Genomic DNA, 16,881 nt, shown 5'->3' on the forward strand with positions numbered 1-16,881 from the left:
ACCGTCTCCATTTGAAGGCAAAATGCAACCCAGACGCAGCGGGGGCTGCACACCAGCCTCTTGATGAATGAAGGAGAGGGCGGTGGAAATAAAGAGCAAAACAAAGCAGTAAGAAAAGATAATTACACATACACGAATATATCTCTGGGGTTAAAAGAATCCCCTTCAACCCCCACAACCGTTCCGCCAAAACTCACATCGCACTAGCACAAACATCATTGGCGCCCGCCATATTAGCGTCAACTACTGTACCATCGAAAAGACGAAGGTGGGGAAAAGAGGGGAGAAACAAACCAAACCCAAGACAGGATCTGCAAAATGGGTGGGGCTGAGAGTGGCAGCCCTACTTTCGTACACCCTAAATTTTATTCCTCCCAGTTGAACATCAAAATGCCAACCCTCAAAGGCGGTCACCGCACCCGATGGATGTTGAAGGGCATGGCAGCAGGAACCCGAGCACAACTTCACTTGGGCCGCAATGCACCATAGGACAGCATGTACTCATGACACAACCACCCTGCCCAACCAACATACAGAAAGGTAAAGCAAGAAGGGAATAAGTAAAAATTAAAAAAAAAGGAGGAGGACAACACGACAGTATACAGTTGCACCCACTCCAATATGTACTCCAGCCGTACCGCTCACACTGTAGAGTCTTCAACAACCTTTTATCATATCACGTCCCTTAAACACATCCTTGTTATACACATAGTCAGGTGTGAGCACGCAGTTACACATGCCCTTCCCTCCTCTCCATTAGCATTGTACCCTTAACCATCCCCTATATGCGTGCAATAACGGAAGGGGAAAAATTAAAAATTAGTGTTTTTGTTTTCTACGCTTCCGCTTCGTATGCCCTCGCTTCTTCCCCTTGCGAGCCTGTTTTGTCTCAGGTGTTTTGTCGGATGCTGTGACTGTTTCAGAAGGACTTTTGCCTCCACAACTACTTTCACCACCGTTCTCGGCTCTTCTCTTCACTACTTCACTGTTAACAGTTGTATTGGCGTGTGCTGGACGCCTGACGCTCTCTGGTGTGCACAGTCCCGCCGTGCTGTCGTTCGTGGTGTCGTCATTTGTACGCAACCTCTGTTCATTTCTTCTCTGCAGGGCATAATTGCGGCCAGATCCGGCCACCTGTGGGGAATGACGCTCGCACCGCGTTTGCAATCCCATTGAATGGAGTCGTTCCGCCTGTCTCTCCATCGCCTCCCGTGAAAGCCGCTCACGCCTTCGTTGATCATTCCGCAACTCATCTAATAACTCACTAAAGTGTTGCGTCGTTTTCCACTTGCGTAAGAACTCATCATACAACCTAGCGGTTGCATCATCAGCATGACCACTTTGGACACGTCGCACATGAAAACCAAGGCCCCCACGGGCACTCGTGAAACTCTTGTATGTCTTTCCGTTGTAAGATCCTGTTGCATTATATCGCCTACTTCTAGACACTGACGAGGAATCTTTGTCAGTGGACGCATACGACAATCCGTTGGCATAGTTGAAGTTTTCCTCTTCGTCCCAAACACTTTCAGCCTGCCCCCTCGACACTTTGCTATAAGTTCCATTCTTCCCCAACTCAAAACCTCTACCCGCCATCTCTCGGGCCGTCCTCACATCCCATGGCTTCATGTCTGACGCACTGCTGACATTGTTGTAGTACTTATGAGTGCATAGTTCGCCTATGCCTACTGAAGATGATGCTCGGCGCGGTGGCGATGCCGAACACGGGGTGAAGCAAGTCAGCAGAAGGCCATCCGAATGCATGGAAATGTCCTTCTCGCCGTTGAATTGCTTATACCTTTTCTTACTTACAGGGTTGTTGCGCGTCCGTGGAACAGAAGGGGCTGATCCTCCGTCAAGAAAGTTCGGACTTCTCTCACCTTTTCGGCCGCTTTCCCGCTTCTCTAAGCTGCGAAGATTGGTTATTTGCAAACTGCCCCGCGTACCACTCTGGCGATCGCTATTCTGTTGACCATTTGCCACGGACACGCTGTGACCTTTTGCGGCCGGCTCTTCCGGTGCACGGACAAAGATGGGAGGCATGCTGACCAAACCATTCGCGGTGGGGGACATTTCGTTTCCTTGCCGGTGTTTTTCCTTCAAAACGGTATCCTGCCGCATATCTGCATCATCTACAATATTACTGTGTTTCTTTCCTTCGGTCTGAAGAGAAGCTGCTCCGTTGGAAGGGTTCTTAGGTTTAGCCCTCACCGACACGGGGCTTCCACGTCTCGTCGGCGGGTTACTTGGGTCATTATTTTCCTCTTCATCATCACCGTAGGAGGTCAGACTTGTGCTGCTGCTATTGATGCCATCCTGGTTAGTGCGACGTACGCTACTTCTCAGGTGGTCTTCCGATTGCGCTTGCTTGTTTCCTGTACCTTCTTCTTGATCTGGCTTCTTTTCCGCCATCGAAGCAGGAGGCGGAGAAGTATTTTCAAGAGACGGGTGATTCACAATCGAGAAATCACCTTCCTTTGTGTACGAGTTAGTTGAAAACGAGGGAAGATTCTCGTGATTATCCGCATGGAACATCGACGGTGATCTTCCGGTGGCCCTACAATAAACTTCGTAGGTTGTGACCGCCTGCGCAATATCTTTAAGTCGCTCACCAGTTCCTTCAAAAAAATGGTTGGTTTCAGTCCACATTGACTTCAGCTGCTGAAGGTCCGGTGCATGTCGGTAGTCGGACGTATAAGGCAGTACAAGTCCCCACATACACTGCGAGTCAGCTGTGGCGGAACTCTTGCCTTTAGTCGGTGTGCGTTTCCCCCACTCGCGATCATAAACAACGGAATTTTGCACAGCATATAATGGAAACGTGTTAACACGAGGGACGCTCCGCAACAAAACACCAACTGCTGCGCACCATCCTCCCTCTTCTTCCACTAGTGGCAGCCGGAGCAAACACCGCGTGAATGTTCCCTCGCTGCATTCCATGAGCATTACCAGGAATAAGCCAAGCTCGTCTAGTTGATCACGATCGTGGCCGGAAATGGGCACCTTGAGTGGCAGTTTGCATCGGCCCTCCGGAAGACCCTTCTCGTTTACCCAAAACAATTCACACGTGTCGAGTGAAAGGTGCGCCTTATCACGAGCCACGACGAGGGATCGTCCAGAAGAAAACCCGCTTGTTGCCGTAGCAGATATGGTACAACCATGGGAGGTGCAGCGCCCCTTTTCTGTGAGGACGAGGTTACTCCTGCCTCCATAAACCGCCTCGAGACTGCTGTCTCGAATCTCCAGACTACCCTGGTTTCTAACCCAAATACTGCCGCTGTTCTGTGAGAAGACACTGCGGAATACCACAGCACTACTTGTGTCGCTTACGATGAGGCTGTGGCCACTGCAGCGGCTGACACTCACATTTTCGACCTCAAGCGAAGCATTATCAGTAAGCATCATTGCTGTGGATGCCACTCCAGACCCCAAGAAGCTGCTGTTGTGTACATTCAGTGTTGCGCGCCCTGAACCCAAAAGGACTGGAATTTCGGAACCCCCAACGTCAGCTGCCGATCCACAATTGTGTACAAATTCGCATTCAGAGAAGGCGCACAGATTTGTTGCAGAAACATGCACACTCGCAAACGATTCTGTTGACGAAATACCTCTGTGAACGCGCTGTGCAGCAGCTCCAAACATACACTCGTTGAAAAACACCGGACCATCACCCGTCACCTCCACGCGATTTGCAAACCACACACACTTGAAAACAATCAACGAATGGGCATCGATCTTCACCGGTTGCTTAAAAACACTCCACAGAGACCTACCGCTGTCGCCACGTGACTCCTTCCTCGAATCCGCTGACTCGCCGTCAGTAGAAGCCGCAGGCGGTGCTGCACCCATAATAAGACAAGGGGCGCCATTTTTTATGTAAGACTGCCCATAATCACCGTTCTGAAGACAAACACGAAAGGACTGACTCCCAGCTATTTTTTTCAGCTCGGCAGGCAACGTCGCCGGTGAAGCGTGTGTGGTTAAGAGTGAAGGGGCGCTTTCCATAAAGTTGGCGAACGCGATTCTCACACTGGACACATTCCATGAGGGGGTCAAACAACCCTCATTGGTTGCTTCGGTCATATCTCCCGGGGAGGGGGAGTGAGAAGCGAATAGTGGGTCAACTTTGCACTCTTGAGGGAGGGGAGGGTGGGAAAGGTGCGGGGGTCAAAGAAAAAAAAAGTAAAACATTTGCATGACGACAATTCCGAAAAGGGCAAACAGGTACACCAACAAAGGCAAATTCATGAGACGCAAGCAAGAAGGTAAACGGCGAAACAATGTTAGACGACTACTTTCAAAGTAAGGAAACTGTTCGTTTCTTGAAAGCTACTTGCACACATGCGAGTATGTCTGAGGCGATAACGAGTATAACGCACGCGCCTTCCTCGGTACGAAAAGTGCAACGAAAGAGGGGTAGCTGTGTTCCAAACAACTGTACCATCCCCTCGTACCTAGGGCGGAAAAAGTTTCTGGCGAATATCAACCCGCCGCTCCGCAACAATCGTTGCCACTTCCAAAAGGTCCGCCGATGTATACGGAGAATCGATAGATGGGATGAAGCCCCACTGCAACTGCCAGGCGGCCCGACCTTCGCCAGTGGCCACAGATATGCCATCACCACCGCCGCTAACTGGAGCACCCACCACACCGCGTTGTTTTGGATTTGTAGCCGGAGACGCGTAGCAAAGAGAAAGTTCCTCACCCTCCTTGATCTCACGAATGCTGAACGTGTGCAAGTAAGGTTCGTACAACAACTCAGAATCAACCCCAGCCAGCATATTGTCGAACACGTCGATTCCGCAGAAGCTCTCTTCAGTAGCCATTGTGTAATAGCAGTTAGGTTCCGGGCTATGGTTAAGCTTGTCCACAACAGGGATAAGAGTAGCCGCCCCGGTGCGACGTGAAAGCACCAAACTCACCCACCATGCATACTCTTCCTTTGTCAGCCTTTCGCGCAGAAACACACTAAGCGGCAGGCCTTCCATATCGCGATGGAAGTACTCCCACAACTGAAGTGCCGGGCTGCTGGTATCCTCCAAACTAGTGGTGACGCCGACAGACGACTTCGCCTTACCTAACAATTGTGTCACCTCCCCCATTTCTAAAAATGGCAGGTTGTTGCAGGGTGTGACCGATTTCTTTAGGTAGTCCACATACCCAGCATGCGAAGGAGGAGGATCACCCGAACACTCCACGGCCACAAGTTGACCGACCAGGTCTTCTACGTGCATGAAAAAGGACGTTAACGGGTCGGTGGCTGGTGGTGGACTAGAGAAAAAAATTGCAGAGGTGGGAACACTCAACAGAAAAACACCGGGAAGGATATTTCGTGTGGCCACAAAAGAGCTTCCACGAGGCGCATTTGCTGCTTGTGGTTGTGCTAGCGTCAGGAACGGTGATATTACGGCCTTCAAATCGGTAATGCAGCTCCGTGCAAAGAGAAAGTCATCCATGTTGGGCGACAAGGTTCCAGTTGGAACCACAGCCAGTTTGTTCCGCATACAGTTCCGCCACCAGTTCCGCCGCATCCCACTCATCACAGCACATCGCCACTGACGAAGCGATGTAACACTCATGCCAAGTTCGCGGCAGAAGAAGTTTATCACCTCTTCACCATCTGCTGCTGTCGATATCTCAAGAGGTAATAGCATCTTAATTGAATCCTCACGAGAAGGACAGTTCAGCGATGAGGCTATATCCTTGTAGAGGCGGACAATGGTAGGCAACGAGCAGTGCAGGTTGCGCAGTAAAGCCGGGGGGCTCTGAGTCGGCATCCTTTTCCACTTTCTCCCCCACCCCCAGCTGCCCTATTGCCTATTTTCCAGTGGATGAGCATCAGTTCACCAAGAAGCAAGAATAGCAATTCAGCAAAAGGGAAAGTTGTACTACAGCAGTTGGCATTATAAACAAACAAATAATCGAGGCTCTTCAGTGGTGAGTTGAGACTTGGGGGGAGCGGGGAATCTTCTTCCCTGAAATCCCCTTAAAATATCACCTCCTCCGTTTTCCACTGTCGGTGATGACGAAAAATGTTTAGCGTGGCATAATTGAAACCATTTTCCCTATTGACCACCTCTTAGCTCTACCCGTTTTACGTTACAGTGGCGGTGAACGACAAGAGTTTTAGCACTCACTCCACGCAGCCTCTCTCGTCTTCACTACTGCACTCCGAAATTAACTCGCCTGAAAACATTCCTTTTTGCTTCCGTTCCTCACACTCCAGTGTACTCCTCTTTCCTTTACTTATTTCTTCGCACACATTCTCTCCTCAACCACCTGTCTTCTCCCACCCCCATCAGTTTGTTGAAAAACGTTTTGACCGTTCTCGTAGCGAACGGCAGCGGTTATTTCCTCTTCTCGCGCTCCCAAGACGACACCAGCAGCCACTTCCCGTCGTGTGCTCAAGAGATGAAATCGATAGTGAAACCACATTATAATAATTGGACAGCGAAAAAAAACCAACCGGCAAAAACAAGGAGAGGGAATACAATAAAGAAGTAGAGATAGGGGAAGAAACAACTGCAAGGGGAAAGAGAAAGAAGACAGCAGTACACAATGATGCAAATTATTGACCATTGCCAGGACATCATTTCAGAGGAATATGAAAGGAAAAAAAAACAGGTGACTTATGTGCTGGCTCTGTTTCAATAGCTTCTCCCAAATAAAACCCACTTCTGCGCCGGTTTATCACAAGATCTGCATATGCACTTCTTTCCTTCCACAGATTCGGGCTGTTCAAACGGTATGCACAGAGCCTTCGCTCCCATACTCGGCGCACGGGCGTCCTCCCGCTCCTCTTGGGTCTGCAATGCCTTAGACTCCTCAGCGCTGTCCTTCTTCACCTGATCTTCGCACGATTCGGCGCCACACCACGGCGCGAGCACGAGCGATTTATTGTTAATTGCTGCAGTGAAGTCATCCCATCGCGTTATCTTCTTTCGGTTCTCCTCCGCCTCCTTCGATGCCCTCTGGAACATGATGTTGTGAATTTCGTTGAGCAAGTCAGACATTGTCTCAGCGATGCGGCCGTCCCAGGGTACGCTGCGACGTTGACCGTCACAGCGCAATACCAACGATAACTGTTTCGTTTCCATTTCCTTCGGTCCAAGTTCCACACGGACAGGCACACCCTTAAGCTCCCAGTGGTTAAAGCGCCAGCCGGGACTGTAGTTGTTGCGCAGGTCAGCCTTCACCCGGATGCCAGCGGTGCGGAGCTCCCCTTCGAGTGCCTTACACCCGTCCAGAAGCACGTTGCGCTGTTCTTGTCGAGTGTCTTTGGTGATGCCAACGGGAATTATAACAACCTGCAAGCAGGCAACGCGTGGTGGCAATACTATGCCGCGGTCATCACCGTGCACCATAATGGTAACACCAATGACACGGGTGGACAAACCCCACGAATTTTGCCACGGAATCAGGGTTGAGTCATCATTTTTGTCTGGGTCCTGGAAACAAATGTTGAACATCTTTCCGAAGTTCTGACCCAAGTTGTGACTGGTGCCACCCTGGCAGCCACGACCGACAGCTGCAATGTATGTTTCCACTGTTGTCGTGTAATACCCCCCAGCAAACTTCTCCTTTTCCGTCTTTTTGCCCTTCACAACTGGTACGGCAAGTAGATCAGTGTAAACAGCCGCATAGTGATCAAGAATTTCCAAAACTTCACGGGAGCATTCCTCTTCGGTCTGCCACGCGCAGTGACCCTCTTGCCAGAGGAACTCCCGCGTACGAATGAAAGGCATAGGGTGTGAAAATTCCCATCGCACAACACTGTTCCATGCATTCAAGCGAACTGGAAGGTCCCGGTGCGAACGGATCCACTTGGCGTAGTACGGGTACATAACTGTCTCGCTTGTGGGGCGAATCGCGACGGGAACTTCGAGGTCGGATTCGCCTGCTTTGGTTACCCATGCCACCTCCGGGGCGAAGCCTTCAATGTGGTCTTTTTCCCGCTCCAAGCACGTCTTGGACACGAACATAGGGAAATAGCAGTCCTCAACACCCATCGCCTCAATGCGGCTGCCAAAGAACTTTTGGACGCTTTTCCAAATAAAGAAGGACCAAGGACGCATTATGTAACAACCGGAGACGTCATAATACTCAATCATTTCCGCCTTCGTAATAACCTCCGTGTACCATTGAGAGAAGTTATCGCGTCGACTCGCCATGATTCCCAGTTTGGTTTCGCCCTTGGTGTCTCCCTTGGCTTCGCCTACCGAGGGCCCGGGCGCCACCTTTGTTTTTTTTGCATCAGTAGTGGCGGGCGCGGTGGTCGCCTTCTCTGAAAAGTCGACAACAGTATATGGAAAATCAATTTTCTGCAAGAAATCCTGGAGCTGCGTCGGTGTTATTAAAGTACTCTTGTCGTTGCGACATGGATGAAAAACAACTGGAAGGGTGCTGTCGATCAACGCCTTGTCCAGGGCGACTTTTACGTCCTTCGCGCCATTATTAACCAATGCAAAGGGTGTCACGCTACCCTGCACAACACCCAACTTTTCAAGTAAAAGGTCTTCCGACGCAAAGCGGAGGTCCTTCGTTTTCATGGCGTTCTGTACCGTTTTCATGTTAGTTTTGGTTGTATGTAATGCTGAAACGAGAACCAATTCACCCTTTGAACTCTTGAGAAACAAGTTCTTGGTGCCAATGCAAGGGACCTCAAATCGACCTAGTTCCTTGTTCGCCTCTTCCACCGTGTGCTTCTCTTCATGAGAAATAGTTGGAAGACTTAAACCCAAGCTCTGCAGCACTTGCAAGAGCTCCGCCTCGCCTCGACAATTACTTGCTGACATTGTTCTGGGTGCTTTTGTGCTCTGCTCTGTTGTGGTGGTAAAGGGGGAGTTTACACTAGGGCGCAAATTTGAACATAATGGTCCATGCACTTCACTGCGATGTCGTTGAGAGTAGCACCGCGCTGAATAACAGGCAGCAGCAGCATGACTGTTAATAACTCTCCATGTCACTGCGGAGAACACCAGGCCCCGCCGCTGCCTCTGGCGCAAGGCGGCGCAACTCCAACAGCACGACAGGAGAGGACTAAAGTTATTGCGGACACATGTTGCCATCAGCATTGAAGCTTTTGGAGTGAACAGCACCAATCATGGTGGAAAAAGTGAAAAGGTATACGATGCACGACGAGGAAGAAAAAAAAGTACCTTCAATCACAACCTTCCTCCCCGCAGCGCATATAAAATGCGTCACGAGATTATGACGATAACGAAAAACAATAGTGCAACATGTTCAATAGCAGATACAAAGCGAAGTGAGTAAGGGAACTGCTCAACTAACCCAGCTCCAAAAGACACAAACTGTTATCACGCCTTACTAATTCCTTCCTCACTCCGTCCAATGTGCGCTAGTGTACCAATGAGAACCTCATGTCTGGACTCATATGTCGCAACTCATCCAATTTATTCTTTCCGTAATTCATTTGCCACTCGATACGAGTAATATACTTCCGCGATATGTTTGCACCCTTGTCAAATTCGGACCGTATGAATCGGCGAAGATTAGCCTGCGTTCGAAGATCCCTCATTCGTCTGGTTTCCTTGAGTAGATCACGGTAGAGTTGAAGTATTTCCCTTTGCACACCGCTAATTCGAGGTCCCCGTGGTAATTGATGCTGCATTTCCGCAGGAGACGTTGGAGAAGCTGTGGACGCAGCGGCTGCAGAATGTCCAGGGGTCACAGAATTTCCAGAGTGTGATAAATTGTTTCCATACACTGCGTCTCTGTAAACCTTTGTCAAGGCATCAAAGGCAAAGTTGTGTGCGGTCCCTCCGCGATCGTTCACTCTGTGTCTGAGCCACTGTGAACAGTGCAGCATCCTCCCAAGACTGACCAACTTTGTGAAAACACGAGGGTAAAAAATGGTAGGGACAAATGAATCAGAAACCCGGAGCACAACCAAACTTGTGCACTCACAGATGCACAATAACAACCAAAACCACGAAGATACCAATGGGATAATAAGCTTGCAAACGACCCCTACGCCTTTTCCCCTAAATGTGTTTCATCCGCTTCACCCCCACGTACACCCTTTTCACATGGCAACGCGTTTCAATCAAGGAAATCGTAGACTTCATTGTCAAGGAAGCCCTCCATGTTATCTGGCACATTTCTGTCAGAGTTTTTCATGTGGTCCTTGCTTTGAGTCCACGGGTTGGTGACAAGAATGCCTGGGCACAGGAGCAACTCCGATGTGTGCTCCATACCGCGGAAAAACGCCACTTCCTCTTGTACACCAACCAGGCGGAGAGGCATTTTACTGTTCTTTCCGCGGACTAAGGTCCCCACCGCTGCATCAAACGATGCAGCAGCAGCTGCGGATTGGCCGCTTTCATCATAAAAGCGGAGTGGATGCCTGCTCTTTGCGACCGTCGACCACGGAAGGAGGTATCCAACAAAACGTGATGCCGTGCCGCCTGTGGGGTTCACTATAGCGCAGGCCTCTCGCACAGACCCAGTGGTCCCAAGCCACAACCACTTTCTGCTAGAGTCACGTGTGGGCGAAAGCTCGTCCAGGAGGTCCCAGCGCGACGCATCGCCGCTGAAGCTACGGTGTGCGGGAGGGTAAACAACATGCCTTTTCCACAACTCCGAGTCGCCACTGCCACCCGTTTGTAGTGACAAGTTCTGACCGTCGCACCCGAGAGGGTAAGACCAACCAAATGCACTAAACTCCGTACAAGTGGGGTCTGGAACCAGCATATCCAACAACGAACGGAGCACCATACAGTTAGAAGGAGCCTGCCAATGCGCTTCCTGTTCTCTGCCCCCGGGGTCACAACACGAGCAGTATTCGTGGTGCAACAACAACATTGTCCACAGAAGTCGATGGCGCATCATCCGTTGTATGTCAAACTTCCCGGATTCGGAGTCCTCCCTTCCGCTTTGATTATGGTTCGTTAAGCTACTCCCTCCAACTTTTGTTCTCTCCCAAACACCGAAGAAGGCGTTTGCCGCTGTATTCGAGTAGGCTCTTCCTTTCAACCAGTTCACGCACTGCTGTGAGTGGAGCACAAGGGCCTGTATTGCTACGAGGCGCAGTCCTTCCACCACCGCTATAACATCCTGCTGGAAGGGATGCTGAAGGACGTGTCGTGCAGTGAAAAGCGGCGAGTGGCCTCCCGCGTGGTGTTCAATATCGGATATGGCTGCGGTAATTTCGCCATTGTCACCGAGTGACCTCCACACACTGGAGTGAGATGAGCACTCATCAAGTGCATTGTAATAGCGTAGCAGTGATGTCTCAAGAACACGGAAGGCAACGTTACGAAGCAAGGTGGCAACGTCATTGCGAGAAGCAACCGTGCCTCCCGCAAGAAGCACAGATCCTTCACAACCTTCTTCCATTAGGCTTGCTTTCTTTTCCACCATCACGGCCCTTACGAGGTGGCGCGCCGCACGGTAAAAAAAGTGAAGCACTTGTAGTTGCTGCTGTGGGGCCGCTCCTGGGAAGCATACGTGATCACCAACCGATCCGCCTGACGGGCACTGGCTTTGCTGCATCTTTTCTTTAACGTCGGACACGAGCCGCTCACAAAGGTCCTTGAGAGCATGAACACGTGGTTTATGGGGAAGTAGCGCGTAGTGGTGTTCTGCAGACTGTCCCTGTAGCCTTTGTAGCTCACTGATGGCGTTGTAAATAATTGTTTGAATGCTCCCAAATGAAAGGGGGAGTAGCGTCCCGATACCGGTATCAAGCACTTGGCTGACAAATTCGGCCAGCGGTACGATACATCGGAGGATTACAGACGGCTCGTCCAGCTTTAATTTCACTTCGACAGGCACCACGGGCGCTGAAGTCATATCTCTTTCCTCATTGCTCCCAACTCCCACCCGTGAATCAACTGACAACCGCAACAACACGCGTCGCAGCGTATCATCATCCCCAACGAAAACACTCAAAGAAGGACTGTTAGTTGCCGGACCACCAGTGCTCCGGCGTGAGGTATCAAACCAGTCGTTGTAGAACCGCGCGTAAGCGGTGCGAACGCTGCCGTGAATAAGCAACGGCGCCTCGCCCCTCCAGAAAAAACATTTTTCCAGAGAATCAGTTACAGTATTTATCGATGCGGAACAACAGTTCCTCGGTTGCCCCGTTTCCGCTGGGTGGCGTTGGCCCCATAAACCAAAAAGCGCCACCATCTTGCATATGACATCGTTAACTTCTTGTTTAACCGCTTCGTCACTGATATGGAGGGACCGACGGGCGAAATTGTGCAGCAAAAACTCCAGAGACGGCCACTCGTGGCGGGACATATCCTCCAAACTCATCTCACTGAGGCTGTTGACGTAGAGCGCCACGTGTCCAACAACTATCTGCATTGGCATATTGGCAACACTGAGTAGCCATTCCACTATCACAGGCAGCAGCGGTCGCACCGCCGAGTGCGTCGCAACAAGGGGAATTAGAGGAGTTAGTAAACGTTCTGTTAATAGAATTATCGAACCCCCTGAGTGTCCGCATCGTATTGCCCACCCACATCCCTCCGGCCCGACCGCATATCCCAAACGCTTCGTCACTTCCACCGCCAGGAGCGGGTGGAGTTCACCACTATGACTACGGTCCAGAAACAATGTCAGTAACGCATCGACGCGACCTGGCGATTCCCACCAGCGGACCGATACCTTTTGTTGCTCACGAAGAAAACGACGCACGGCAACAGAAGTTGAATTCAAAACTACTGACGTTTCCCCTTTCGAGCTCGTATTTGTGCTCCCTAAACGGTGACCGTTCCCTTGAGTTACCCCACCTCTTGATGGGCCGCAATGGTATCGAGTGGCGGTACCACGAGGACATACAACCGCAAAGCGAGGCACCACCCGTCGTGCTACCGGGGGGAACATGATCAGCTTTTCCCCAAAACACCATCGTTTGACAGCAGTGGTGGTACGAGAGTATAATTACGATGCAAACAAAGACAAAACAGTGCAAAAGTTAGATGTTTAAGCTGGTCCACAGTGACCCTTCTACACAGAAATACGAAGGATGAAAACTAAATGTAGCGAAGGACAGTGCGGTGCCTCTTACCCAGTAACACTTGGTTTAAGGATTTTCACTGCAAGTACCAACCGACTTCGAACCCTCCAGAGCCAGCGGTAACGACAATAACTTGCTTTCGTAAACAAACATCTCGCTTCATTGCAACGTCAAAGGGAATTTAAAATCATTTGTTGTGGGAAGTGGCAATAAGAGCGGTGGTAACGAACACTTACATACGGAGGAGGAGTAACAGTTGGTAACGACATCATGAAGAGAAAACCATGATAATAATGACAAAAGCAACGAACCTGCTGATCTAATGTGAATAGGGACCCTTGTAAACGAATGCACGATTGTTAGTAACAAAATTTTTGTTGGCACCTCCGTTAGAAACTTTTATTACTTACACCACACGCTTGTTAGCATCAATAGATAGCCCCTGTCATCCAACCGCCAAGTACTAAAAATGTAAAAATAAAAAATGAAAACCACAATTCATCCCTTATTGTTGTGAAAGTCTAAATCAAAATAACAAACCACATCATTGGCTTGGCCACAGACGCGCGGCATCTGTTCTGCCGTATCTATCTTCGGCACAGACGCACTGACGCCCACCTCCCCGCGAGGTTGGGGTCGTTTTGCGAAAGGGGAAACAATCTGGGGGAATTGCTATTAGTTGCATTGCATGAGTGGATATACAGTGAGTCACATCGCCCTGGGGAAGACACGGACCTTCGTTGGGTCAACTCGCCTGTAACCACCTGCTGCCTACCCAACGGAGCCACAACGTCAATACCCAGCTGCGATCTAGCAGCGGTAAACCCATCGGCAGATGCGTCCTTACCAGATTCTGTTGATCTTCGGCCCGCGAAATCTTCAAAAACGAAGGGTGGTAACGTCATTCTGCCGCTAAGTGGTGATGGCGGCAGACTCCGTGGTGTTTCCCTGGGGTACGCTACCCCACCACCAGGCTTTGGACTGGGCATGGGTGTCCATTTCGACTGCCCCTGCGAGTGTATGAACAAGCCGGGTATGCGGTTCTTCGAACCGCTCTTAACTGCAGACACGCTTAAAGGTTGAATTTGGAAGCCGTGGCCTACCTGTTGCATTGGTTGATTTTCCTTTTGTTCCTCAAAAGGTCCCTTGGGCATCCGGCTATGCTGTATCCGAACTATGGCGGGACTTCCCTTATTTTCCACCACGTTCATCGACTGCTGTTGGAATAACCACCTGATTGCTTCAGTAAGCATCAAACGCAACGTATGACTAAATTCGTCCAGTTGTTGTTCCAGATGCTTCTGTAGGTGCGCCAAACCGCCGTCATACAATGAATGCAAGACTGGCACACGGTTTCTCACATCCAAAAACTCTGAATCGACTGAAAGTTGTGCTTCAGTATCATTTCGATGCGATGGACAGACATTCTCCTCTACATTGTTAGTTATCTCTTCTTTCGCAGCACAACCTGTCACACATGTATTCCTTTGCGGCTCTACTCTCTTTGGCTGCAGATGCGGCCGCTGTGCCAACTGGCACTCTTCCCTCTCGCATACATCATACGCTACGGGAGTCGCTTTCATCTCTACACGCAGCGTCGAGCGGTGGGTGTATAAGTTCCTCATCCGCTTCTCCAATTGAGCTACACACTCTCCGGCGCAATGTAAAAGTTCGGCAGTACTTTCACAACCTTTCAACGTTGTTGTTGAGGCATCAGAATCCCCTCTAAAAACTACAGGGGTACCACACTCCTCAGACAGCATCACAATCTCTGAGGATTTGAGCGCTTCCAAAGATTCAACGAGTGCCATTAGTTTCGAGTGGTCAGACACTGATGTTACACCCTTGTTGCACACACCCATATTCACTCGCCTCAGCACGTGTGAAAGTTGGTCCGCAACCCACTTTCTCCGAGACTCACCACACTGTAATGCAGCAACCACATGGAGTAACTGAGTTTCAATGTCCTGAGTTTGAGATACACTCATACTCAACGGGTCGTCACCTTCATCAAGGCCAACAGCATCTGTGAAGCAACCACCGTTTGAGTCTATGTTGCTTTCACATCCCCTTAACTCCGCTTTAAGTTCACTTATTCTCTGCTGCAATCGCTTGTTTTCTTCAACCCTCCTTTGGTCGAGCTCCCTTAGTCTTTTCACCTGAGCCTCACTTTCCAAAAGGGCAGTTTTAACTGCATTGCACCTTGATATCACCGCTTTAAACTCCAATTCCCTCTCTTCAATGCGCTGCATCGTGCGCATCGCGGTGAGTCGGGCTTGACGCAGTGCTGTCGCCAGGAGTTCTTGCTTTAATCTGACTACCTTTTCCCTCGCGAGCCACTCGTCCATCTCCCCAACCAACTTTGCTTCAGCGCCTTCAGTGGAAATAGCCCAACTACATGGATGGGGCGCGACCGCACCCGGGGCACAACAGAACGGTAAGGCGGTAGGTCGCTGCACGCTGCATCCGTCGCTCGCCACACCGGAAGGCTGTTCATCTGTTCCGCTTGTTCTCACATCGGCACCCTGCTCATATCCATAAGCAGCTGTCTCCCCCTTTGTGATCCCTCCTTCTCCATCCAAATCCTCCTTTACCTGCTGTCCCCAGTTGACGTTGGGCACGGCGGAGGTCGACACACCAGACGTCGGCGGAAACGGTTGTATGTCGTCTACATCCGCTGGTGACAGCACGTGCTGTCGCTGCGCCGACATGGTATTATGGTATTCCCAGAGACACCGAATTGCCACAGCGAGCTGATGCTCTGCAAACAAACAACGACGCTTCCAGTCGGCAGTGCCATTTCCCTCCACGTTGACCCCTCCTTGACCCACAGCCATAATAGAAGAACCAGAAAAATCCAAAGCACCTCCAAATCTCTGTGAGCCCTCCTCCCACATATAGCGGCAACCACTAGGCGAGCTCGCTTGGACTGGGGTGATTGCGCTGGTGTGGTGCCCTCGACGACGCCGCTTGGCGTTCCTCCCGCCTGTCAGCATGAATGAGAGTGGAGGCCGATGCCCATCATTCGCAATTTCCGTGATCGTCTCTGACGTTGCGTAGACCCCCTTCACAGGTGAAAGAGACCGCAATTTCTCCTGAGTAGGGTCGTTATGACTTGTATCAGCATTCACTGGGCACCCGCGAACGAGGAGCGTTTCAAAATGTGCGGGGTGCTCTTCCACACTACCGGAGGTGAAAACGGCACTTTGGGAATAAGCCGTCTCGGTCAGTAACTTTGACCGCAATGCTTCATCATCGTCTCCTGCGCCTCCCCCGCAATACAAGTTTCCTGAGTTCCGCTCCTCCACCAAAGCGTCCCGTCTGTGTGGTTCTATATGAGCGCTCCCCTCACGAACTGCGCATACCTCTTCCCCATTCCTGTTAACCATTAGTAAGTCAAAGGTCGGGATGCAGTGGGACGTCAGTCTTCCCTCAACGGACACCTCGCGGGGGGTGAGGACAATGCTAGGAGTCCGCGGGGAGCAGCTGAACATGGGAGACATCCCTGGCCCCGCCACATCTTCCAGCACATCGGGAAGGCTCGAGTCTGTCACTGAGATGGCATCACATCGACCGCGCGCAGGCAACTCAGGGGATGCCTGGGACGAAGAAGGGGAGCTGCTGCTGGTTGAAGCAGCGATATTGGAAGTTATTTCGGGGGCCACCGACACGACTTCTTGGTTGTCGCAGTTCATTTATTAATGCAGAAGCGGGCAGTACAAGGCTCTATCAATGGAGAAGATGAGATCTATTAGTGAAAAAAAAACTAGATGACCCTATATATATATATATATATACTATTAAAATAAAAGGGACCACCCTCGGATTACCTGGAATTTCTCACTGTGTAAGAACTCGAAACAAAAAGGGCGTGAGTGCTCCAAACCGCTACC

General features: G+C 50.5%; 7 protein-coding genes across 7 annotated transcripts; all 7 read right to left on the reverse strand.

The window, feature by feature from the left end:
- Nucleotides 1–819: 819 nt before the first annotated feature.
- TbgDal_X15520 (hypothetical protein, conserved) lies at nucleotides 820–4,083 on the reverse strand (the record flags this gene model as incomplete). The annotated part of the gene is made up of 1 exon (XM_011780415.1): nucleotides 820–4,083. One exon carries the CDS (start codon nucleotides 4,081–4,083, stop codon nucleotides 820–822), a length of 3,264 nt encoding a protein of 1,087 aa, XP_011778717.1.
- A 371-nt stretch (nucleotides 4,084–4,454) lies between these two features.
- On the reverse strand, nucleotides 4,455–5,777 carry TbgDal_X15530 (hypothetical protein, conserved; the record flags this gene model as incomplete). Its single annotated transcript, XM_011780416.1, has 1 exon — nucleotides 4,455–5,777. The coding sequence occupies one exon, from the start codon at nucleotides 5,775–5,777 to the stop codon at nucleotides 4,455–4,457; it is 1,323 nt and encodes a 440-aa protein (XP_011778718.1).
- Nucleotides 5,778–6,246: 469 nt separating this feature from the next.
- On the reverse strand, nucleotides 6,247–6,579 carry TbgDal_X15540 (hypothetical protein, unlikely; the record flags this gene model as incomplete). The annotated part of the gene is made up of 1 exon (XM_011780417.1): nucleotides 6,247–6,579. The coding sequence occupies one exon, from the start codon at nucleotides 6,577–6,579 to the stop codon at nucleotides 6,247–6,249; it is 333 nt and encodes a 110-aa protein (XP_011778719.1).
- A 68-nt stretch (nucleotides 6,580–6,647) lies between these two features.
- TbgDal_X15550 (bifunctional aminoacyl-tRNA synthetase, putative) lies at nucleotides 6,648–9,074 on the reverse strand (the record flags this gene model as incomplete). Its single annotated transcript, XM_011780418.1, has 1 exon — nucleotides 6,648–9,074. The coding sequence occupies one exon, from the start codon at nucleotides 9,072–9,074 to the stop codon at nucleotides 6,648–6,650; it is 2,427 nt and encodes an 808-aa protein (XP_011778720.1).
- A 284-nt stretch (nucleotides 9,075–9,358) lies between these two features.
- TbgDal_X15560 (hypothetical protein, conserved) lies at nucleotides 9,359–9,829 on the reverse strand (the record flags this gene model as incomplete). The annotated part of the gene is made up of 1 exon (XM_011780419.1): nucleotides 9,359–9,829. The coding sequence occupies one exon, from the start codon at nucleotides 9,827–9,829 to the stop codon at nucleotides 9,359–9,361; it is 471 nt and encodes a 156-aa protein (XP_011778721.1).
- Nucleotides 9,830–10,062: 233 nt separating this feature from the next.
- On the reverse strand, nucleotides 10,063–12,855 carry TbgDal_X15570 (hypothetical protein, conserved; the record flags this gene model as incomplete). Its single annotated transcript, XM_011780420.1, has 1 exon — nucleotides 10,063–12,855. The coding sequence occupies one exon, from the start codon at nucleotides 12,853–12,855 to the stop codon at nucleotides 10,063–10,065; it is 2,793 nt and encodes a 930-aa protein (XP_011778722.1).
- A 720-nt stretch (nucleotides 12,856–13,575) lies between these two features.
- TbgDal_X15580 (hypothetical protein, conserved) lies at nucleotides 13,576–16,683 on the reverse strand (the record flags this gene model as incomplete). The annotated part of the gene is made up of 1 exon (XM_011780421.1): nucleotides 13,576–16,683. The coding sequence occupies one exon, from the start codon at nucleotides 16,681–16,683 to the stop codon at nucleotides 13,576–13,578; it is 3,108 nt and encodes a 1,035-aa protein (XP_011778723.1).
- Nucleotides 16,684–16,881: the final 198 nt, after the last annotated feature.

The sequence above is a fragment of the Trypanosoma brucei genome, chromosome 10, assembly GCF_000210295.1.
Source record: "Trypanosoma brucei gambiense DAL972 chromosome 10, complete sequence".
Lineage (NCBI taxonomy): Eukaryota > Euglenozoa > Kinetoplastea > Trypanosomatida > Trypanosomatidae > Trypanosoma > Trypanosoma brucei.